Below are 20,263 nucleotides of genomic sequence, written 5' to 3'. Positions count from 1 at the left end.
AGTGACATACATGCCACAAAAACTTCTAGGAACTTGGAATTGCCTAAGGAATAGGAAAGAAAATAGACACATGAACAGTACTTCCACGGATATGGCACTTGAAACTATTCTTTTGTCAAACAATTGTACAGCAGGGTTTTGTTACTGGCTTTTAGGTGGACTGTGCTCTGTCCCTTGTTCGTCTTGGCATGGAGAGGAATATTCCTGGTCTGCAGGTGCTTTGTGACAACCTGATCACTCTTGAGACAGTAGTTTATGAAACTGATGGTGATCGAACCTTAACTTTGAAGGAACTTGTGGAGATGAAGGACATTGAAAAGCTGAGACTATTGATGAAGAATGTAAGTATTTCTAATAAATTAGTAAGTATATCTTGATTTCCAGTAATTCAGGTTACATAGATCCTATGTGTATGAAGATACTATTAGAGGCTGAAATTATTCTAATAAACTGTCATCTTATATCATACAAAATTTCAATGTTTGTATTGTTCCTTTTTTTTGTTGTGGCAGGAGTGTTTTTTTGTTTCATTTAAACAAAATGGCTCACTTTTCCGAAAGGCCTGTTTCTGTATCTTAGGCACAGGACTAAATATTAATAAATCCAGTCTTTTGAATGTTGTAAAGATCTTCAGTGTAGCTGCTGATGGTGCTGGTGATACAACAACATTGCGTGTTTTCATTCTTTGTGTTCAACCCGCACACTGCATTTTGGAACAGAAAAAGACCTCTTGGAAAGATTGAAAACCTGAGGATTTAACAGGGCTCTGAAATTCAGTCAAAGCATGCATAAACACCAGAGAGTGCTTATACCCTTGAAGCTCCTCAGATTTTCAAAATTCTGCTAGTATTTATGTGACCACTCATCTGTTTTTTTATCTTTCATTCTTGCATTCTGAAAGTAGTGCTATTCCAGTATGAAGGCAAGCCAACCTTGCACTTACTCTGAAATTGCAGGAGGAATACAGCTAAGTTCTCCTCATGTAATAGCCTTTACCCTATGTATTGGTTGGCTCTCCCAAGCCATTGGATAGCACAAAGATGATGGATTATTTCAGTGCTTTGTGCTGTAGTCAGCTGTTGCAACAGTGATAAATGTCAGGCTTCAGTTGTAGTTTATGATAGGTGAAGATACTGTTTCAGTTACATTTATCAGAATATATTCTGTTTAATTTTTGTTTTCTTGTTTTGAACATGAAACTAAATTTGTCCTTTATTTCCCTGTCACTCATTGTGCTTTTCAGTCCTCTGATGAAAAATATGTGAAGAATGTTTATCAGTGGATGATTCCTTTTCTCCACCGCTGTGAAAATCAGTCCCCTGGTCGTGCAAATTCACTTTTTAAAGAGTATTTAGTAGCATTAGCAAAGGAAGACCTGACTCTACCACTGAAGATATTTCAGAATTCAAAGCCTGCTGTAAGTATAGAGCCTTGATGATTCTGCTGATGATTCTTTGGAAGTTCCTGCCCTGAAAAGGTTAATAAATAGGGTTAATTCATCTTCTAAATCAGGTTGTCTCTTATCTTACCCTTCTTGAATGCAGAATTTTGTTATGTTTTAGAAAACATGAATTAAAAAGTATTATAGCTTAAGTTATGATTCCACTAAACTGTCCTTGATGATGTTGTCAAATAGTATTTTGTAATTATGAACAAAAATTAATGTAGATTCTTCTTTTAAGTAATTTTCTGGTGATGTGTTTAAAGTAGTTCCCAGCATATTTCCTTTTGAAACATAGATAGGAAAGTTTCATAACCTGACTGGTGTCTTTTTGTTTCCTAAGGAATTTTACTAGGATTAGATTTTAAGTTATTCCAACACGCATCCTACACCAAACTCTCCCACTCCCCCTTTGCATGACAAATGTAAAGAATAAAATGGGCCATTGGGATGGAGCCAGGAATTCCATAAGCAAGAGTTGAAGTTACTTTACAACTGAGGGTTTCATACTGCCTCTACAGTTCAAATAGTATTCCAGGGCACATAAGCACATTTTTGCATAAACCACAGCCGGTTTATGTACATTAATACTATTGTACCTATTAAATAAATGTTTGCAGCATTTACAGTTTATTTTCGCTGCCTTTCAACCTCACACCTCTTAAATTCAAAATGGGTATAAGGAGCATATTCTTTCAAGCATCTGTATCATAGGAAACCAGCAGAGTTATGTTTCAGGTTGTAACTTCAACAGGTATCTCTTTCTAACTTAGTGAAGTATTCAACTTTACTTCAAGTCCACATCTTTTAGTATTCAGAAGAAACTTGAAGTAGGAACAGAAAGTAAAAAATAATGTGCTTTCTTTTCTTGTTTAGTGTCAGCAAAAAATTATTCCTGAGCAGGACCAGCTTATGATTATTGCATTGGAATGTATCTACAGTTGTGAACGAGATGATCAGCTTGCACTCTGTTATGATATTTTGGAATGCCTTCCACAAAGAGGATACGGGTAAACATTTTCAGCTAGTTAGTTGTAAATATTTTAGATATGTTAAATATAGTTGTGAATTTAATCTTTAAAAAAAAAATAGTTAGCTACCCTTCCAGCAGTTGTAATCATTTCAAACAAACATGTATTTGATTTTCATCAAGCAATGTTTCAAAGTGCTTTTCGTAATATCTGTTATATGAATTGCATGAAGAGATTGCAAGATGTATGTATTTAATATTAATTATACAATATATTTGCAGGCCTGAAACAGATAAAACAAACACTCTTCATGATGAAGTAGATGAACTGGAACGAATTCTTAGGTATTTAATTTTGCTAAAATAAATAATGTATTATTACAGAAGTGACTAGGCATAGCCAAGGACTTTTTGAATGACACGAAGGCAGCAAGAGTATTTATCTTAGTTTTAGTGCTGTCAACAACATAATCTCTAATTTATTTGTATTTAGAACTTAGAAATATTAAATGGTTTGAACTATTTGAATATTACAACTACACATATTTTTCTTGGAATAAAAATGGAGGTTTTGCTTTTATTATTTTTTCTTTTGTTTTCTTTTGGGAGGGACAAGAAGGTTACCTGGGGAATTTGTTATGATCTTGATAGTTTATAATGCTTTGAGTGTTCAAAGACTAAAAGCTGTGAATATGCATCATTGGGTTACTGGTGATATGTGTTTGCTTAGCAGTATTGATATATTTTTTGGGAGGTAAATGTTACTCTGTCTAAGCCATACTGTTAGAAGCTTTGTGGAAACTGCATTCTCTGAGAGCGCTTTACAACTGCTGAGAGTACTTGTACAACTGTGCAGGATTCAAAAACGTTGACTATTCATTTGCAGTGTGTCAGAGCTGTTGGAGAAACATGGACTTCAGAAACCTGTTTCCTTTGTGAAAGATACTAAGGACGATGCAGAGGAGGCACGAAAGCTGATGATCAGGCTGACGAGGCACATGGGCCGCAAGTTAGTATTCAAATGGAAATGGGAGATAAGGGTGAAAGGACATTAAAATAACAGCACTTATTGTGAGAGAGTGTACTTGCCTGTTCAGTTGCAATAGGGAACTGTAGTATTCAAACTGAACACAGTATACATAAAACACATTTGTTAACCTCATCATTAACATGATTAGTGTTTTGGCTTCATTAACCACATTCAGAAAAATTTGTTTTGCTTCAAACCTTTTTCAGTAGGTTTGTGGTAAAGCAAACAGTCCTAAAATGCCAATTATAAATTGCTGCGAAATGATGAACAGTGAAAAGGTAACACATTGTAAATGAGATCTTTTTAGACCTATTTAATTTATTGACAGTGTAGGATTTGTAAAATAACACTTTCTGGGTTTGGGGTGTATTTTCTTAAGAGCTCTTGTAATAGGGTAATTTATTGAATTTTACACATCGATTCTACCTCTTATATTTCCAGTATATTTTTCAGTTTTTCTATTTTAGGTACTGCTTCATTTAACTCATCTTCCAACTGTAGATGAATTATGACATGCCTCTTGGTATAAGCAGATAAAGAGCTTGAACCCTGTGAAAAACAGAAAACCAACAAAATTGGTTGTTTGTGGTGTGGGTTGTTTTTTCGTTTGTTTCTTTTTATGTGTGGGTTTTTTGTTTGTTTTTGTTTTTCTCCTGCAGAACAGTTTATTGATGATGCTAAAGTAGCATTTGGCTTGGACATGCTGAAAGCTTTTTCAGGCTTCCGAAAACCTTTCTTTAGAAAGATCAAGCAAGTCAATGCCTCTGTGGGAAAAATGTTGATTTTTGTTCACTTTTGGTTGACACCCTTTGCTTTGCCAAAATGGAAGCTAATGTCACATTAGAAAATTAGCTGGACTAGCTGGACTAGCTTGTGTGGCTTTGAAAAAAAAAGCTGAAAGGTTCAATATATTGTCAAAAAATCTTCATAGTGCTTTGTCATAGTCAAAGTTTTAATAGAACACAACAAATTGTATAGGAAGCTTTGTGGATAAACAGAGATGCATGGACCCAGAGGGTCAAGAATCTGAGTATCATTCCAACTGAAGGAACAAAATAAGTTTGAAGGTCTATTCTTTTACTGCATGTAGTTAATTAGTCCTTTGAGATTGTCTACAAGGATCAGTACTAGTGATCCTCAGCTGATACTGGAACCATGTTTTTACCCAGTTCTTCTTGGATAAAGAGGGAGATGGCGGTTCCAACTTTATCATGTACTATTGGAAGTTACCAAAATCTACTTGGAGGTCTTGGTAAAGATTGCTTAGATCCATGTTTTTTCCCATAGAAAACAAACAGAAATAAACACTTTGGTTCTTGCAGTTTTGTCATCAAACAGTTTTATCCCACAGAAACTGTTTTAATGTTAATTTATATTAAAAACATTCTGTCTTAAAACTCCAATTAAGATTGAAATAAAACTTGAGGTAACTTGTATTTTTGGTTCTTGAACTGTAGATTTTTGTGCTGTTTTCTTGAAATTTGTTCAGGAACAGACTATTTAGTTTCAAAAATGTTTGTAGGGAACCATCGGTCAGTGAAACACAGTGGAAGGAATTGCTCCAGGATATTTTAGACATGCAGCGGAAAGTATACACATGTTTACATCCCGATACTTGCTATGAGGTGAGTTTCATGTTTTCTTACTAATATCTGTTCCAAGCAAGCTATAAATTCTCATTCTATAAATTCTCATCTTAAATTGAGGCTCACAAGTGTAAATAAATACCCTTTCATGTATTATGTTGGTTGTCTACTAGCTCTTTCACATATTTTCATTCAAGTCAGAAACGTCCTGTGTTAATTTGTTATGTCAAAAGTCCTTTTAATAAATGTCCTGTATATCTTTTGAAAAATGGTGTCAACCTTTTAAGACTTAATAGTTTTATGTATAAATGTCTTTAGTAATAAACACATAAAACTAGTGAAAATAAACAGTCAGGTAAAAGTTATCTTCATCCAAGAGTTTTCTGCTGCTTGTAGTTGAAGATGAGATGAAAACTCTAAGAAACCCTGCGTGTACCTAAATCTCAAACCTATGTTATTAATATTTGAAAAAGACTGATGCAGAATCTGATTATGCATGTATTCTTACCTACATTTTCACTTCAAAGTACTTCAATTTATTACAGAAACAGTGCTGTGTCCACTATAATTGGTGTTCAAGTAGTTACATCTTTTAAAAGTTTTAAGTGAGTTTTATTAGTCTGCAAATAAAATTGTGTAGGGCTACCAGTCTGGTTAGTTCTTGGAAGAAGAATTGATTGGTAATGCCCAGTGACAGGACAAGAAATATGGAATGTAGGAGGTTCCATCTCAACATGAAGAGACATTCCTTTGCAGTGAGAGTAATGGAGCACTGGAACAGGCTGCACAGAGTTTGTGGAGTCTCCTTCTCTGGAGACTTTCAGAACCTGCCTGCTTAAGTTCCTGAGCAGCCTGCCCTAGATGACCCAGCTTTGGCAGTGGGGTTGGACTTGATGATCTCTGGAGATCCCTTCCAACCCCTAACATTCTGTGATTATAATTAAAAAAAAAAAATCTCTGTACTATAGGATTAAAAACCCACAAGCAGCACAACAAAGTGGCTTGGAGAAACTATCTAGAAATAATGAGTTTACTTTCAAATAGAGCACCGTCATATTCTAAGGCCATATATACTGCACCTGCAATATTGTCTGAAATTATTAAACTCATGTGTTGTTCTTCATCAGGACAATACTTAAAATATTAAAAAAAAAAACTCTCAAGGAACTGAAAAAAAAGCCCCACCACAAACCCCCAAAACCTACCACTAACAAAAACATCCGCAAACCCTGAGAATTTCTTTTTGCGAGGAATTGAGACTGAATGTCTCAAAGGAGGCAAAACTTTGACCTGAAAATAAATTAGATGTCTCATGGCAGATGCAGCATTATGTTAGTATGCATTATTTGAAGATAAGTGTTAATTGATACTTTTAAAGCCACTTTAAATGCTTAGTTGTAAATATTCTTAGTTTCTTCACAGATAGAAATTTTGTTTTGGTGTTGTTGCTTTTAAGATGTTAATACTGAACTGCCTTTTTAGATTCTTACATCCTTCTAACTCTTTAGAATGTAGGTATAAATAATTTTTGATCTCTAAGTCATACTGTAAAGAGGCTGCTAGTAAGTTTGGGTTTTTTTTCCTACAGGAAGTCAAAATAACTAGCTGCCAGTTAATTTCAGCTTTACTTAAATTGTGGAAAGTCCTTGGTAGAAGTTAGACTTTCTGCTTGGAATCAATGTATTCTTTTTGACTTGAAAGATCCTTTTAATGGAAGGGCTTGGTTCATGCAACGTAGATAAGCTTGTTTGAAGTTGCTGCTACAGGTTATTAAATTACTGTTCTTCCTTTTAGATATTCACAGAAAGTCTTTTATGCTCAAGCAGCATAGACAATATCCACTTGGCTGGGCAAATGATGCATTGCAGTGTTTGGTCAGTGGATCTACCGAGTTCATCAAAAGGGAAGTCACAGTACCGAGTCAGCTATGCAAAAAGTATTGAACTGGTTTTGGCTGCTGGCAGAGAATATTTCAATTCTTCAACAAGTTTGACTGATAGCTGCATGGATTTGGCCAGGTATATTTATGGTTATCATATATGAAAAGAAATACTGCTCTTAATGGAAACTTGAATTTTACTTTCCCAGTAAGAAGAGGTTTACTTCTCGTTACGCAGACTACAAAGTAATTTGAAATCGTATCTTTCAGTTTTGAATTTTTTTTTTTAGTTGGTTGGTTTGGTTTTGGCAGGACTGTTATGAGAGATTTGTTTGTTTGTAATTTTGTATTTTTTGTAATTTTATTTTCTCCTGTCTTGCTTTGTGTGTGTGTGTGTACATCATTGCCCCCCTTAGTTGCTGGAACGATCTGTTACAGAGTTCAGGTGGAAGAGGAAAAGAGCAAGTCTTTCTCTGTGGAAAGGAAGCTTTTTGGTGTGCCGTAGGAACTTTTTCCTCTTTATGGCACAACTATAGCTCCCACTTTTTGCCGCTATAGAAAACAGAATTTTTCTGATTCTTTTCTTACTTTCCCAATTCTGAGAGTTCATTTGAGTCTCTCTGCCTCTCTTTCTTAGATTAAGAAATAAGACTATAGTTCAGCCATAGAATAGCCTTGGAGGTTGCAGTGCAGGTGTTCATTCTCATGTAGATTTAGATATGAAAGAATCTTCTTTTACAGTTTAGATGCAAATAGGTAAAATAGTATTACCTATGTAGAAGATTGATGCCTAGCTTACTGTAAATATTGAAAACAGAGACATATGTTAATATTTCCAGCCTTTCCCTTTTATTGTAAGAATTTTATATTTCATTGAGATGTGTTAATCTAAATGAATTTCCCTTTTTCCTTAAGGCCCTTGAAAAACCCAAACCAAAACAAAAAAACACGGCAAGAAGAAATACCCTGAACAAAAACCCCCACAAACCAAGAAAACAGACAAACAACAACAAAAAAACCCCACCCAAACACCAAACCTGAGTCAAACCCCCTGAAAAACTAAACAAATTACAAACCAAACAACAAAATCCAGAACACAGTTGTATCACCAAACAAAAATACTTATGTCTCAGCTGGAAAGGAAAACATGTGTTTATGAGTGTGTTTATAACTGTGCTGATGCCAAAGTGTATTTTCACTTAGGAATCAGCATACTTACCAATGAATCACAAGAAGAGGATCACACTTTTTTGTCCTTATTTTTGTAGAGTTTTGTTGTTTGCATTTTTCAGTGGAAAAAAGCCTTAGGTCAAAGTCTTATGGCAGTCAGTTTCACAGTATTAATTATATAATGCTGTGTATATTGGTACCTTTTTATTCAAAAGAGATTTTATTGACTGTCATTACTACTTATGAGTACTCTAGGTGCATCAGCAGGGGGGTTGGACTAGATGATTTCCACAGGTCTCTTCCAAGCCCCAGCATCCTGTGATTTTGTAATTGGTTGGATGGTTGGATCCAGAGATTAGCGGTCAACGACTTAATGTCCAGATGGAAATTGGATAACTCCATAATTCAATAATGATATGAGAAATATTTCATGAAATAATTACTTATTTAAGTACCTGTGTCTTTGGTCTCTTGTGTTAAATTAATTTCAGATCTAAATTCAAGAGAGTTTACATCATCTGATTACAATTAGGTGAAGAGGATTGTGGCAATCCAAGAATACATTTTCATTGAAACAGGTTAACTTTTCCAGAAATCTAATTTTTTTATTTATTCCACAATTTTAGAAAAAAATGGCTTCCTTCCTTTTTAGGTGCTGTCTACAGCTTATTGTAGACTGTCCGAGTGCTATTCAGGAGGAATTAGATCTCATTCGTGCCCTTGGCTACCTTGAAGAGTTTGGTGTGAAAATACTGCCATTACAAGGTACTGCATATTTTTGTTCTTCATATGATTACTTCAATCACAGACACAAATATGCGTAAGGAATACTGTACTATTGCTAGAATGTTGCATGAGTAAACTAAATTGCCCCTTCCCTGCCTCTGAACATGTTACAGACATGTTAAAAAAATATTAAAAAAATGTATTAAAAAAATCAGTTGATGTGAGATCAGAAAGATGTCTGCATATGGGATCTACGCTGTGGGACCTCTTTTAGGAGGACTTTTTGGTAATTATAAAACTGAGTAATGGAAGATCATGATGACTTCATCAGAAGTAGTTTCAGCTCATCTTATATTTGCAAAATATTCTGTACTTGGTCATGTGCTGATGAGCAGGTTCTTCATGCATAGGCAGTTTTCATGCCGCCACTAGACTATTTCATTTTGAAATATATAAAACCTAATGACAAGAGAAGTATTTCTTCTGATGATTGTTTAAAACTTTAAATCTGTTTTGGAGCTCTGACTCCAATGGTATGACAAGTTGTTGGACAGATGTTGGAAAGTAAAGATGGTTATGAACAATAGCAGAAAACTGAATATAGAATCAATAGAATCAATAAGGCTGGAAAAGACCTCAGAGATTATCAAGTCCAAGTATATGACAGTATGTTTTATTGCTTACAAATTGTGCAGAACTAACAAAATTCATTCCTTTATTTAATGAGTTGACCCTAGCTGGATTCCAAGTGCCTGCCGAAGGTGCTTTATCACTCTGTTCCTCCCCTGGACAGGGGAGACAAAATATAATAAAAGGTTTGTGGGACAGGGACAGGACAGGGACCAGGGAGAGATCCCTTAGCAATTACCATCATGGACAAAACAGTCTTGACTTGGCACTTTGAGACATGGTTTAACGGTCATGGTTGGTGTGAGGTCAGCATTTGGACCAATGGTCTTTGAGGTCTTTTCCATGAAACAAGTCTATAAAAATTAATTTATTACAAATCAAATCAGAGCAGGATGATGAGAAAACGAAATCTTTAAAAAAACATCTCCCACTCCTCCCTTATTCCTAGCCTCAACTTCACTCCTTATTTCCTTTAACTCTACTCTCCTCCCCAGGGGCACAAGGGGATGAAAGTGTGGGTCTCTGCTGCTCCTTCCTCATCAGGGGTAGAATTCCTCACACTCTTCCTTCTTCTTTGCGAACTCCTCCAGTGTGAGTCCTCCATAGAGTCAGAAGTCCTATCAGCAAACTTAGTCTGAGTTCCTGGTCCTGCTTTCCATGGGGTCACAGCCTCCTTTGTGTACACACCTACTCCAGCGTAGGGTCCTCCATGGGCTGCAAGTGGATAGCTGGTCCACTGCTAACCACCATGGGCTGCAGGGGCAATCTGCCTCACCAGAATCTTCACCAAGGGTTGCAGGAGAATCTCTCTTCCAGTGCCTGGAGCACCCCCTTCCACCCTTTCTTCAATGACCAGGGTGTCTGTAGAGGTTTTTTTTCCTCACCTCTCCTAGCTATGGTTCCTGGCTTTCAACAAGGCTAGAATGCACGGTATGTGGGCAACTTTGTTAGACTGCATGACCCTGGTATTAAAGACACTAAAAGAACTGATTGATAAGAGCACTAAGTACCAATGAAATGAAGTGATGGTAGTGTTTTACTTATGGCAACTATGGCAGAGAAATACTGGGATTTATAGAAAACATTTGTGGGCCTATGGAAGATGAAGCAGTTGTTCTTAGTGACTGTTGTTACTTTACTTTGGTGGGTTTTTTTCTCTTTTTCCCCAAGTGTCACTTCAAAGTGAGCTGATGCTCCATGTGTTATACTCAGATATCTTCATATTTTTTGACTTAGAATGTCTGGTTTCTAGACCTTGGCAATGTTTCACTCTTGACTTTACTTAATTTGTTTGATATAGGCATCATTTAAAAAGAGTGGCAACATAATATTGCATTAATATTATGTGTGTAATAAAACTGGTCTAGATTAATTAGAATATGTGAAATCATGCCTGCAATTTCATTAACGATCCTGACTTATACTTTTTTCAATATCTTTCATGTAAATCAAATTAATAAGATTAAAATTACATTTTAAGGTTTTAATGAAAGCCTTTAAATGGTCAGTAACTTTCATATAATGTCATTAAAATAATATTAAGGATCACTTATTCCCACAGTAAGAATTAACAATGGATTTTTATTGTCACATTTATGTTTAGTTATCTTTAGAGCTTCCTGTCCACTTGTATTTTTAGCAATCTCAGCAGTTAAGGTTGTGAAATACTCTTATGTTGTATTTTGATAACATCTGGTTTGGAGATACCTTATTAGCAAAAAAAAAAAAAGTGAAATAAAATCAATCTTTAATTATAGTGTTTGTCCCATGCTGTTATTTCAGATGGCTCTCAGCTGCGTTAGATACTTAAAAAAATCTTGCATATACAATCAGTGAATGAAAATATTTTACTGCTATATACTAATATGTATGGTAGCATATTAAAAATGAACCTAGAAGTGTAACCGTTTTCTGCTCCTTCATTCTTAATTCATTATAGTCTGATTTGATTTCCAAAACTTTATTAAGAGAGTTTTCATTATGCAAGTGCTTCTTCGCTCTTGTTGAGATACCTAATTTCATATGTTTTAAGACCAATATGCTAATGCAGAGTTTATCCCTGATGCAAGACATTAATGTCTTCCTAAGTGTTAAGTGGAAGATCTGCATGCTGTGCCACTGTGCTCTGAGAACTTGCATGGTATGAAAACATGACCTTTTTAAAGCAGCAACGTGAAGTTAACCATGCACTAACTAGCTAAAAAGAGCACTGAATGATATTAAATTATACAGTTAAGGTAATTGTTTAATTCTTGGTGAACTTTTTTTTTTTGAAACAGTACTAATTATAAGCTTCTCAAGATATGATTGACACAGCCTGGTGATTTACAGGCTATCTCTCCACTCGCTCAGGAAAATATTCATGTTAATTAAAACAACCTGAAGATTCTGCCTCCGACAGCTCTTTCAGTTTGTGTGATGTATCCTGCTCATCCTAAAATAAACTGTAGTGTGAAATACTAGTTATTTACAACATCCTGAATGAAAGTTAATTTCTGTTTTAGTAGTCTTTATGAGAATGTGACAAAAATGAAAAACAAAATAAAAATAGTTTAAATGCATGTGATCAGCACCAGAAGAGGACACAGTCTCAAACTGCACCAGGGGAAGTTTAGGCTCGAGGTGAGGAGAAAGTTCTTCACAGAGAGAGTTGTTAGCCATTGGAATGTGCTGCCCAGGGAGGTGGTGGAGTCACCATCCCTGGAGGTGTTCAAGAGGGGACTGGATGTGGCACTTGGTGCCATGGTTTAGTAGTCATGAGGTGTTAGGTGACAGGTTGGACTTGATGACCTTTGAGGTCTTTTCCAACCTTATTGATTCTATGATTCTATGATATAAACTTAAAAACATTTAATTTGAAAACCTGAAACAAATTTTCAGTCAAGTCAGTCTTCCCCTTCTTCTGGTCCCAGCCTCACTTGCTAGTTATTGAGGCTGGATATATTGTGGTGCTATTTCAACTTTCTCTTTGCAGGTGTAGTTGATGATGTACAGGAAAGTAACTTTGGGCTGGTTTTTAGACTGTGTTTGCATTCTTACACTCCCTAGCACTCTTTCTGTGACTACATTGTTTAACCAGAAGTGAAGGAGTGTGATTCACTTATATAGTCTCTAACAACAGTTCTGCTTTCAACAGTGCGTTTATGTTCGGATCGACTTAGTCTCATCAAGGACTGCCTTGCTCAGATGTCAACAAACTACAAACAATCTGCTAAGCTCCTGGGACTTGCAAATTTGCTACGGGTTGCAGGTAAGATGTGTTAATAAGACTCTGAATTACAATGCAACATGCGCTTGTGTTGTACTTTGGGACATTTGAATTATCATTAGAATGCATGTTCAACGATATCAGTAAAAAATCACCTGGAAGAGTAGTCATTGGGGAGGAATGAAATACTTCACACAAATGAAAAAATCTACCTGTAAAGCAGCTAATATTGTCAGCTGCTCTGATGTTCCATTGATACCTAAAGCAAAACCAGCCTTGTCTAATCTGAATTTTGCATTAAAAGCTCATTTCAGACTGGAGGAGTTGTGGATGAGCATGTTTTCTGTTGCAGCTAGTTGGTAGCACTAAAATTCCAGTAAATACTATTGTCTCTGTCAAAGAAGGTAGTTTGATTTAATAATTGTCCCACTTTAGAGGGGAAAAAATTAATCTGTAGTGCATAGATTTCATCAATGCTTCATGTATCTCCTGTGTGCATGAAAATAATGCATTAACTGAAGTATTCATTTGAGGGGCTGAACATCTTCGGGGATGGAATCCTAAGTATTTTAGATTTCAATAGAAAAACCCAACAAAACAAACACTTCATCAATGCAACTACAGATACAATGCTGCTGTATTTTTATGATGTAGTGTGGTATATAAAATCAGTGTGTTCAGGCTTTGCCACTGATGCTAATTCATTCTCTCTGCATTTGTTAAATTGTGTAAGAATTTGTTCTTATGTTTTCAGGAAGCCTAGTGTTGGCAGATTCTGTATCGTATTGTATATAGGGAGGAGAATACTCGGGGAGAATTGGATGAGGTGATGAACAGAGGTGAAGAAGTTAGGTTGTTGACCTTCTGAGATGGCTAGGTCTTAAGGAAACAAATAATTGGAAACATTGTTATGACTCTATGCGCAGTGTTCTGTTAAATAGTAGTGCTGCTATGTGAAAAATGGCAGAGGGGATGGTACCACATTAGGTAGCTGGATCCAGGCTGCATATTCGTTCATTTTACAGATGAACATTTTTATGATCTCTTGTTCTGTAGAAAAAAAATAGTGTCAGTTATAGAATCTCTTTTAATTGCTTGCAAGACTTTTGGGTAAAAATATCTTTTCAGTAGTTCATAAAACAAGATTGCTATAGTGTTCTTTTCCCTTTCTTTTCTGCTTCCTCCTACATCAAGTTAAAAACTGTCATATTAACTTCTTAATTTTCTATGAAGTTTAGGCTAATGCTGCTGAATTTTAGCTTATTTTTGAATCCAAATTATTTTCACTGTATGAGGGAAGGAAAAGCAAAATACACATTGATGATATGAAGCTTAAAAACAGAAAATATTTTGTCCACTAGTGTCATCCTAGTGCCTTGGTTGTAGCATCAATAGTGTCCTGGTATCTACCTTTGGACAGGGAACAAATTTGTGGTTCAGATCTCTGAAAACTAAAAGATGAGAAACAATTTCTATTTGGTAGAAAACTTTAGGGAATTTATATAGAGCTTGTTGATTTGGTAATATCTGGGTGCTAATGTTACAAACACAGTGGTACCTATTGAGACACTACTTGAAAGAGTTTTAAAAGAGGTATTTAAAGCCAGGTGATGAAATGGCCTCCTGATTTTCTTTTCCTTGCATTACTGGGCAGGAGAAGGCCAGAAGACGAACGCATGAAATAGCTTATTTTTAAGCAGTTAAATGATTTAAAACCTACTACTTAGCTGCAAATTACATATTTATTCTAAGAGTATTGGGTACACTGACCATGGTTTAACCTCAGGATTAAAATTATTGGTTGTTCCTGTGGTAAGTATGGAATTTTAATGGTAAAAGTATATTTCAGGAGACAATCTTTGTAAGGAGTACATTACTTTGACACTTTTTTTCCTTGTCTCTTACACTAAGGAAACAAATAACTCAGTCACTTAGAAAGTTATCTTTTGATTATAGAAGAATAATTTATTTGAAAGTTAAAAAATACCAAGCAAACATTTCCAGCAGTGACTTTCTGTGGTGGTGTTTCTGGGTTTTTTGTATGTGTATATTGTTTCTTTTGAAAATCAGTAGTGTTAAGCTTGTGTGATTAAAAACTAGTTCATGCTCACTGAGGGATGACTAGTTAGTTACTTATATATAAATACTATTTTCTGTACAAGATGCTAATTTATAAGCACAGCACTGATTCACTATGAGACTGCTATAGTTGTAAATTCTATCTAGACTCATTTGTTGTAAGAGATAGGCTAGAGAAAACATGTTTCTTTCATTTTAAGCACTGAAAGCGATAAAGCTTGAAAGCTATAAACATCGTGCTACTACTACTGCAGATTTTTTGTGTGTCTCACATTCTATCCCATTGATGAGTATCCAGAAAAGTATCCCAAAGCATAGAAGAGGAAACGTGCTTTTTACTGCTATTTTAATTTATGCATGCTAATGAAATACTTTTCCAACAGATTAAAGAAAGTCTATAAAAGCTTTACTTTTTAGTCCTCAAATACTGTTGTAGGTACTTCCAGTGAGTGGTGAAATAGGTAACCTTACATTGAATTTAAAGCTGCATATGCTTTTAATAGCTGGGTTAATAATAGCTTTAAAAATGGAATGTAAGTGGAACACTGGCATGGCAGTAATTATAGCTTGTAAATGGGGAGTTTCAAAAAACTTCATAGTAGGTCTAAAAATTTGATAATGCAAGACATATAGAAATGGCATTTCTGTATCTTTTGACTTGTAGTTTAAGTTACTGAGCTAGTTAATTATTAGTATGATTAGGAGTTATTTTAGCACTTAGTAGCCATGAGAATGATAACAAACACTAATATTATTTCACAGATTAGTTTGTAGCAAAAGGGCATCTCGTGCATGTAGATTTTAAAGACTCATGTATGAATGATTATATTTTCTTTCAAACTGAATGTTAGAGAACTTCCAAGTTTAGCCCAGATAGTCTTCGTGCACAGGTTTAAAACTACTGGGAAAGGGTAACTTGATATTTATAAGCTTACGATGATAGGGAGTGTTCTTGTGGAGATATATTGGGATGAGTCTGGATATTGAAGAAGAATTTAGAGATTGAACTTTATGGACTTGCTTAATGAAAAATTAGATTAAAGCACTGCTGGAAGAAAGAATTGGTTTTCACTCCTAATTGGTTTTCACTACTTACTCAATTATCCTGATTTATGAGCCACCTTTGCTGTAAAAGAAGTTCTGATTTTTGTCTTCTGAAGCATGTTTGCTGGTATTGGTTATGCATGCTCAAATTTGCAGTCCTTTCCATTTCCAATCCACCATGTGTATTTACCAGCAAAGTGCTTTCTTGTACTTTATCTGGTAGCTGGAGGAATTAGTTTCAGCATATATATATTAATTTCAGTTCTGAAAGAATGCCTTTGCTGTGCATACAAGAGTAAAATACACATAGTTAGCCTCAAGGAGATGTGTTCTCTGAATACAGTTTGTTTAGGAAGCAGCACTGAAAGTGAGTAATAGAATTTATAGTCATTCTTATCAAAGCTAAAATATTGCTTAGGTAATGATATATCAGCTGGCTTCTGTATTGCTTTAAAGTCTTTGGTTAATGACAGTAAACTCTACTTAAACCTCACATCACTACCTCTGTAGAGTAAGCACACAAGTGTTATCTTAATTTCACAGATGGGCAAAGTGAGTGGGGGAGAATGTGCTCAGCATGACAGCCGGAAAATCTGCACCTGCTCAGGGAGCTGGAACTGTTCTACATGTCACAATCCTTGCCTAAAACACTCTTTGTGAAGGAGGAGTGTGAAAGAATTCCCTGTATTCAATTACTTGCCTACGAAATAGTGGAGCAAAACCATCTTGATACCATGATACATCTACTCTGTTCTTACTATGTATCAATAAGATCTAATGAGCATTGATCTTTTTTTCTTGACTCAAAATCTCCAGAAATATTTTCTGTTCATTATTCTTATTTTCTCCCAACTTTCTGTGGTAATGTGGTCCATTTTAGTATCTACAAGCTCATTCTAGTAACTCAAGTTTGCTTACATTCCCAAGTCATAGCTTATTTTTGAAATCCACCTTCCTCAACATTCATTTTCTTGCTTAACACTTGATGAAGTAACAATAGAAATGATTTCTGATCTCCTAAATGTGTGTTGTGTAATTTCTGGAGTATGCATAACAATTTTGATACCATTTGCCTTTTAAGTTTTTATGACATTGTTTCACACAAATAGTGTGCATCTTACCCAGAGTATTTCAATAAGATTGTTACATGACCCAAATGGAATTCAAACTTTTGAAAAAAGAACTAGAACATCCTTTATTTCTCAAGAAAATTAAAACAAAATAGTTATTTCTGAGCTTCTATAGTTTTCCACTCATCATGTAACACTACCAAGTCTACCACTAAGCCATGTCCTTAAGTGTCACCTCTGCATGTCTTTTGAATGCCTCCAGGGTTGGTTGCTCAATCAACTTCCCTGGGCAGTCAGTACCAATGCTTAATAATCTTTTTGATGAAGAAGTATTTCCTAACATCTAATCTAAACTTCCCCTGGGTCAACTCATCCTATCACTTGTCTTCTGGGAAGAGGGACTGATACGCACCCCGCTACAAAATTATTTTGCATATGATGCCATATCTTCTTGTATCAACTTCTATCTTAATGCTAAGGATCATAACAAAAAGATACAGAAAGAACTTTGGAGACTTACTGGGTGGGGTAATTCTTAGAATATAAATGCATGTTCTGTATGAAATAAGGCAACAAAAATCTGAGGGAGGTGAACACACAAACTTTCACAGATAATAAAAGGGAAACAAAAATTAAGATACTATTTCAGGTTTCTGAACTTGATTTGTTTGAGTCTGTATGTCAGACAAAATTAAGGCTTAATGCAGAATTGCTATGTAATATACTAAGGTCTCCCATTTTAATAGTTCTTCTCACTGAAACTTTCTTGGTTTTAAATCTTGGATGTCTGTCAAAATGACAAGGGTAACCATTTAGAATTCAAAACTTTCACTTTAATAAGTATTTTTTATTAAAAATAACTTCAAATGAGGTATCACATAGCTGAAGCAGTAAAAATTGTTCATGTTTGAAGAACAAGACCATGCCTATGAACTGCAGCGAGTAGTATTTTAAGTGACTGCACTGTTGAAGCAATGAAAGTTCCATGAGAAAGGGCTCGGGGTGTGTATTGCAGGGGATTCACTACTTGTGTTGGAGCTAACAGTTGTTCTGTGGCATAACAGTATGTGTCAAGAAAGTAGACCTTTAAATGAGTGAAAGGTAAAGGTAAGATGAGCAAATACAGCCATGGACTGGAAGGAAAATGATCCGTATACTTGTGCTTTTGTAAAACACATGGAGCAATATCTTACTGCATCAAAACTAATTAGCTAAGACATTTGGAATCGGGGACTTTTCAGCACAGAACAGCTCAAGCACAGTTCCTTGATCTGATGTGGTCCTCGCTTCTCTTCAATCCTACTGATTTCTAAGTAGTAATAAATAGCTGTTATTTTGTCTATCTGAAATTAAGGGACAATAGTTTGATTATTTCTCTTGCTTTTTATTTGTGTCTTTTACTTAGTAAAGTCTTTGTAAGTTTTAAAGCTGTCAGGGTGAAGTGGGCATCAGAAGATGAGTGGCAAATACTGATCTCTTGCTTATAGAAATGGCAGTTCATGTTTAGAACCTCTTTGTCATCTATTATTGCTTTTGGCTGCATGAGAAGTTCCCAGGTTCCAGAGGGCAAAATTTTGCAACAGAGGAGCCTTGAATGTGATTAATTTGCAACATTGTGTTGGCAGTGTATAGAGCAAGAGGCCAAAAGATAAAATGATGGGAAGCCAACCTGTTCTCCCAGCTGAGTTAGTCACTACGTGCTGGGATTAGGGGAGTCTTGATTGAGTTCAGTAATTAGGATAACTTCACTTCCCTGAATGTCATTCTAGTACAACTGCTACATCTTTTCTTTGAGAAAGCTTTAAAAAGAAATTTGCTTTGCCTGAGGTGATTGATCTGGAAACTGGAGTTAAAAATAACAGCTATGCAATTTAGGTACATGTACTCTTTAACTGGTTTTTGGAACTGAATCTGTTTAACCTTCTGAAGTATTTGCATTTCACAAGTTGTTCTAATACAGTTTCATAAACCAGTGCCCTTTTCAAATGACTGTAGCAGCAGTGACTGCATAAAATCACTTTTAATAATAGGGGAGAAACATGCCCAAGAAGCTTGCTTTGAAAAAATCCAGCCATTTTTACTAGCTTCTTGCCAACTTTCTTTCCTGAATTAAAATGAGAAGAGCTTTTTTCTTCTGTATGTTTAGTCACCTTCCTATACAGTGCATAGATACATTATGTTGAGCACAAGATGGGACTAACTGATGCCAGTTAAGTAAATAACTTTCATGTTCTTGTGTTGACTCTTCATTGGAAAAAAAAACAAAAACCACCAAAAGTACCCCAAAAAAACACAGTGGCTGGTAAAGGGTGACAGCTGTGTTATTTGTATGGACTATTACTGGCTTTGAAAAGGAGATAAGATGGCTGATTAGTTTTTTATCTGTGAATGCTCATGTATTAAAAGTAATCTCAGCATTTTTCTGCAAAGATTCTTCATGAGACTTTAGTTGTAAGAATTCAACAGTATCTGAAGTGTTACTTTTGACTCATAAATGGGGGAAGGGGCATTGTCCAGGAGGCCTGGTGATCAAGATATGTGCATGGTGTGAAAAACAGTTTCAGTTCTGCATACTCAATTTAAGAGGGTACAAACTTTTAAATGGATGTGTCATCCACATCTCTATGAGTTATTTGGCTTTATGAAATGAGAGTTTAAACTGGAGATTTGTATACTGTAAGAAAACAGTTAAACATTTCAAAACTCATCTTCCACTACAGTTCACAGAATTATTTTTTTTCTGTTTTCAATGTCCAGATTTTGATTTATATGTCACTTACTTTAAATATCAGTTTTGATCTATGTTTTGGCCATCATATAAATACTGTTCTCAATATTTTTTTAATCTAGGCATATATTCTGTGCAGGTTTTTTAGCCAGCAATGAGGCTAGTGTGTTTTTTTTAAACTACATAACTGATTTTATTGTTTCTTTCAGGAAAAAGCAGTTAGTTTTAATTCTGCTTCAATTTCAAGATGAGCTTTTGTGTTGCAACATACAGATTTCTTAAGTAATAAAGTAGCAAGTTTAAGACAACCGTTAATTCCAATTAATAAAAATGTTGAATTTTTCTTACAGGAGATGATCAGATGGAGAGAAAAGGCCAAGTTTTAATCCTCTTAGTGGAACAAGCTCTCAGTTTCCAGGACTACAAAGCAGCTAGTATGCATTGTCAGGAGCTCATGGCTGCAGGTGAAGTGAATAAATGGGGGTTGTGTGGGGTGGTGCTGGCAGAAATCCTGACTTTTGAGTCTGAGTTTACTCTGATGTATGGCACTTCAGACTGGTCCATTTAATTAAAAAATCAGTTACAATTTATTTGTGAGTATCAAATGACATCTACAGAATGGAGATTTATACAGAAAATACTCTTAATACTCTTATCTAATGAGATCGTTACAAAACTTACAGACATGTTGCCTTAGGGCGC

General features: G+C 35.4%; 1 protein-coding gene across 1 annotated transcript in view; it reads left to right on the top strand.

Annotated features, from left to right (window-relative positions):
- Positions 1–20,263, top strand: part of NBAS (NBAS subunit of NRZ tethering complex) — a 151,576-nt gene that overhangs the window by 42,969 nt on the left and 88,344 nt on the right. The window contains exons 24-33 of the mRNA XM_009909471.2: positions 156–341; positions 1,244–1,417; positions 2,318–2,451; positions 2,694–2,756; positions 3,298–3,420; positions 4,964–5,066; positions 6,822–7,045; positions 8,729–8,841; positions 12,569–12,682; positions 19,912–20,025. Of these exons, the coding sequence (XP_009907773.2) occupies positions 156–341; positions 1,244–1,417; positions 2,318–2,451; positions 2,694–2,756; positions 3,298–3,420; positions 4,964–5,066; positions 6,822–7,045; positions 8,729–8,841; positions 12,569–12,682; positions 19,912–20,025 (1,348 nt within the window). The remainder of the gene's footprint in view (positions 1–155; positions 342–1,243; positions 1,418–2,317; positions 2,452–2,693; positions 2,757–3,297; positions 3,421–4,963; positions 5,067–6,821; positions 7,046–8,728; positions 8,842–12,568; positions 12,683–19,911; positions 20,026–20,263) is intronic.

This window comes from Dryobates pubescens, chromosome 3 (genome assembly GCF_014839835.1).
Source record: "Dryobates pubescens isolate bDryPub1 chromosome 3, bDryPub1.pri, whole genome shotgun sequence".
In the NCBI taxonomy this organism is placed as follows: Eukaryota; Metazoa; Chordata; class Aves; order Piciformes; family Picidae; genus Dryobates; species Dryobates pubescens.
The sequence above is the reverse complement of the archived record's forward strand: the minus strand, read 5'-3'. Positions and strand labels throughout refer to the sequence as shown.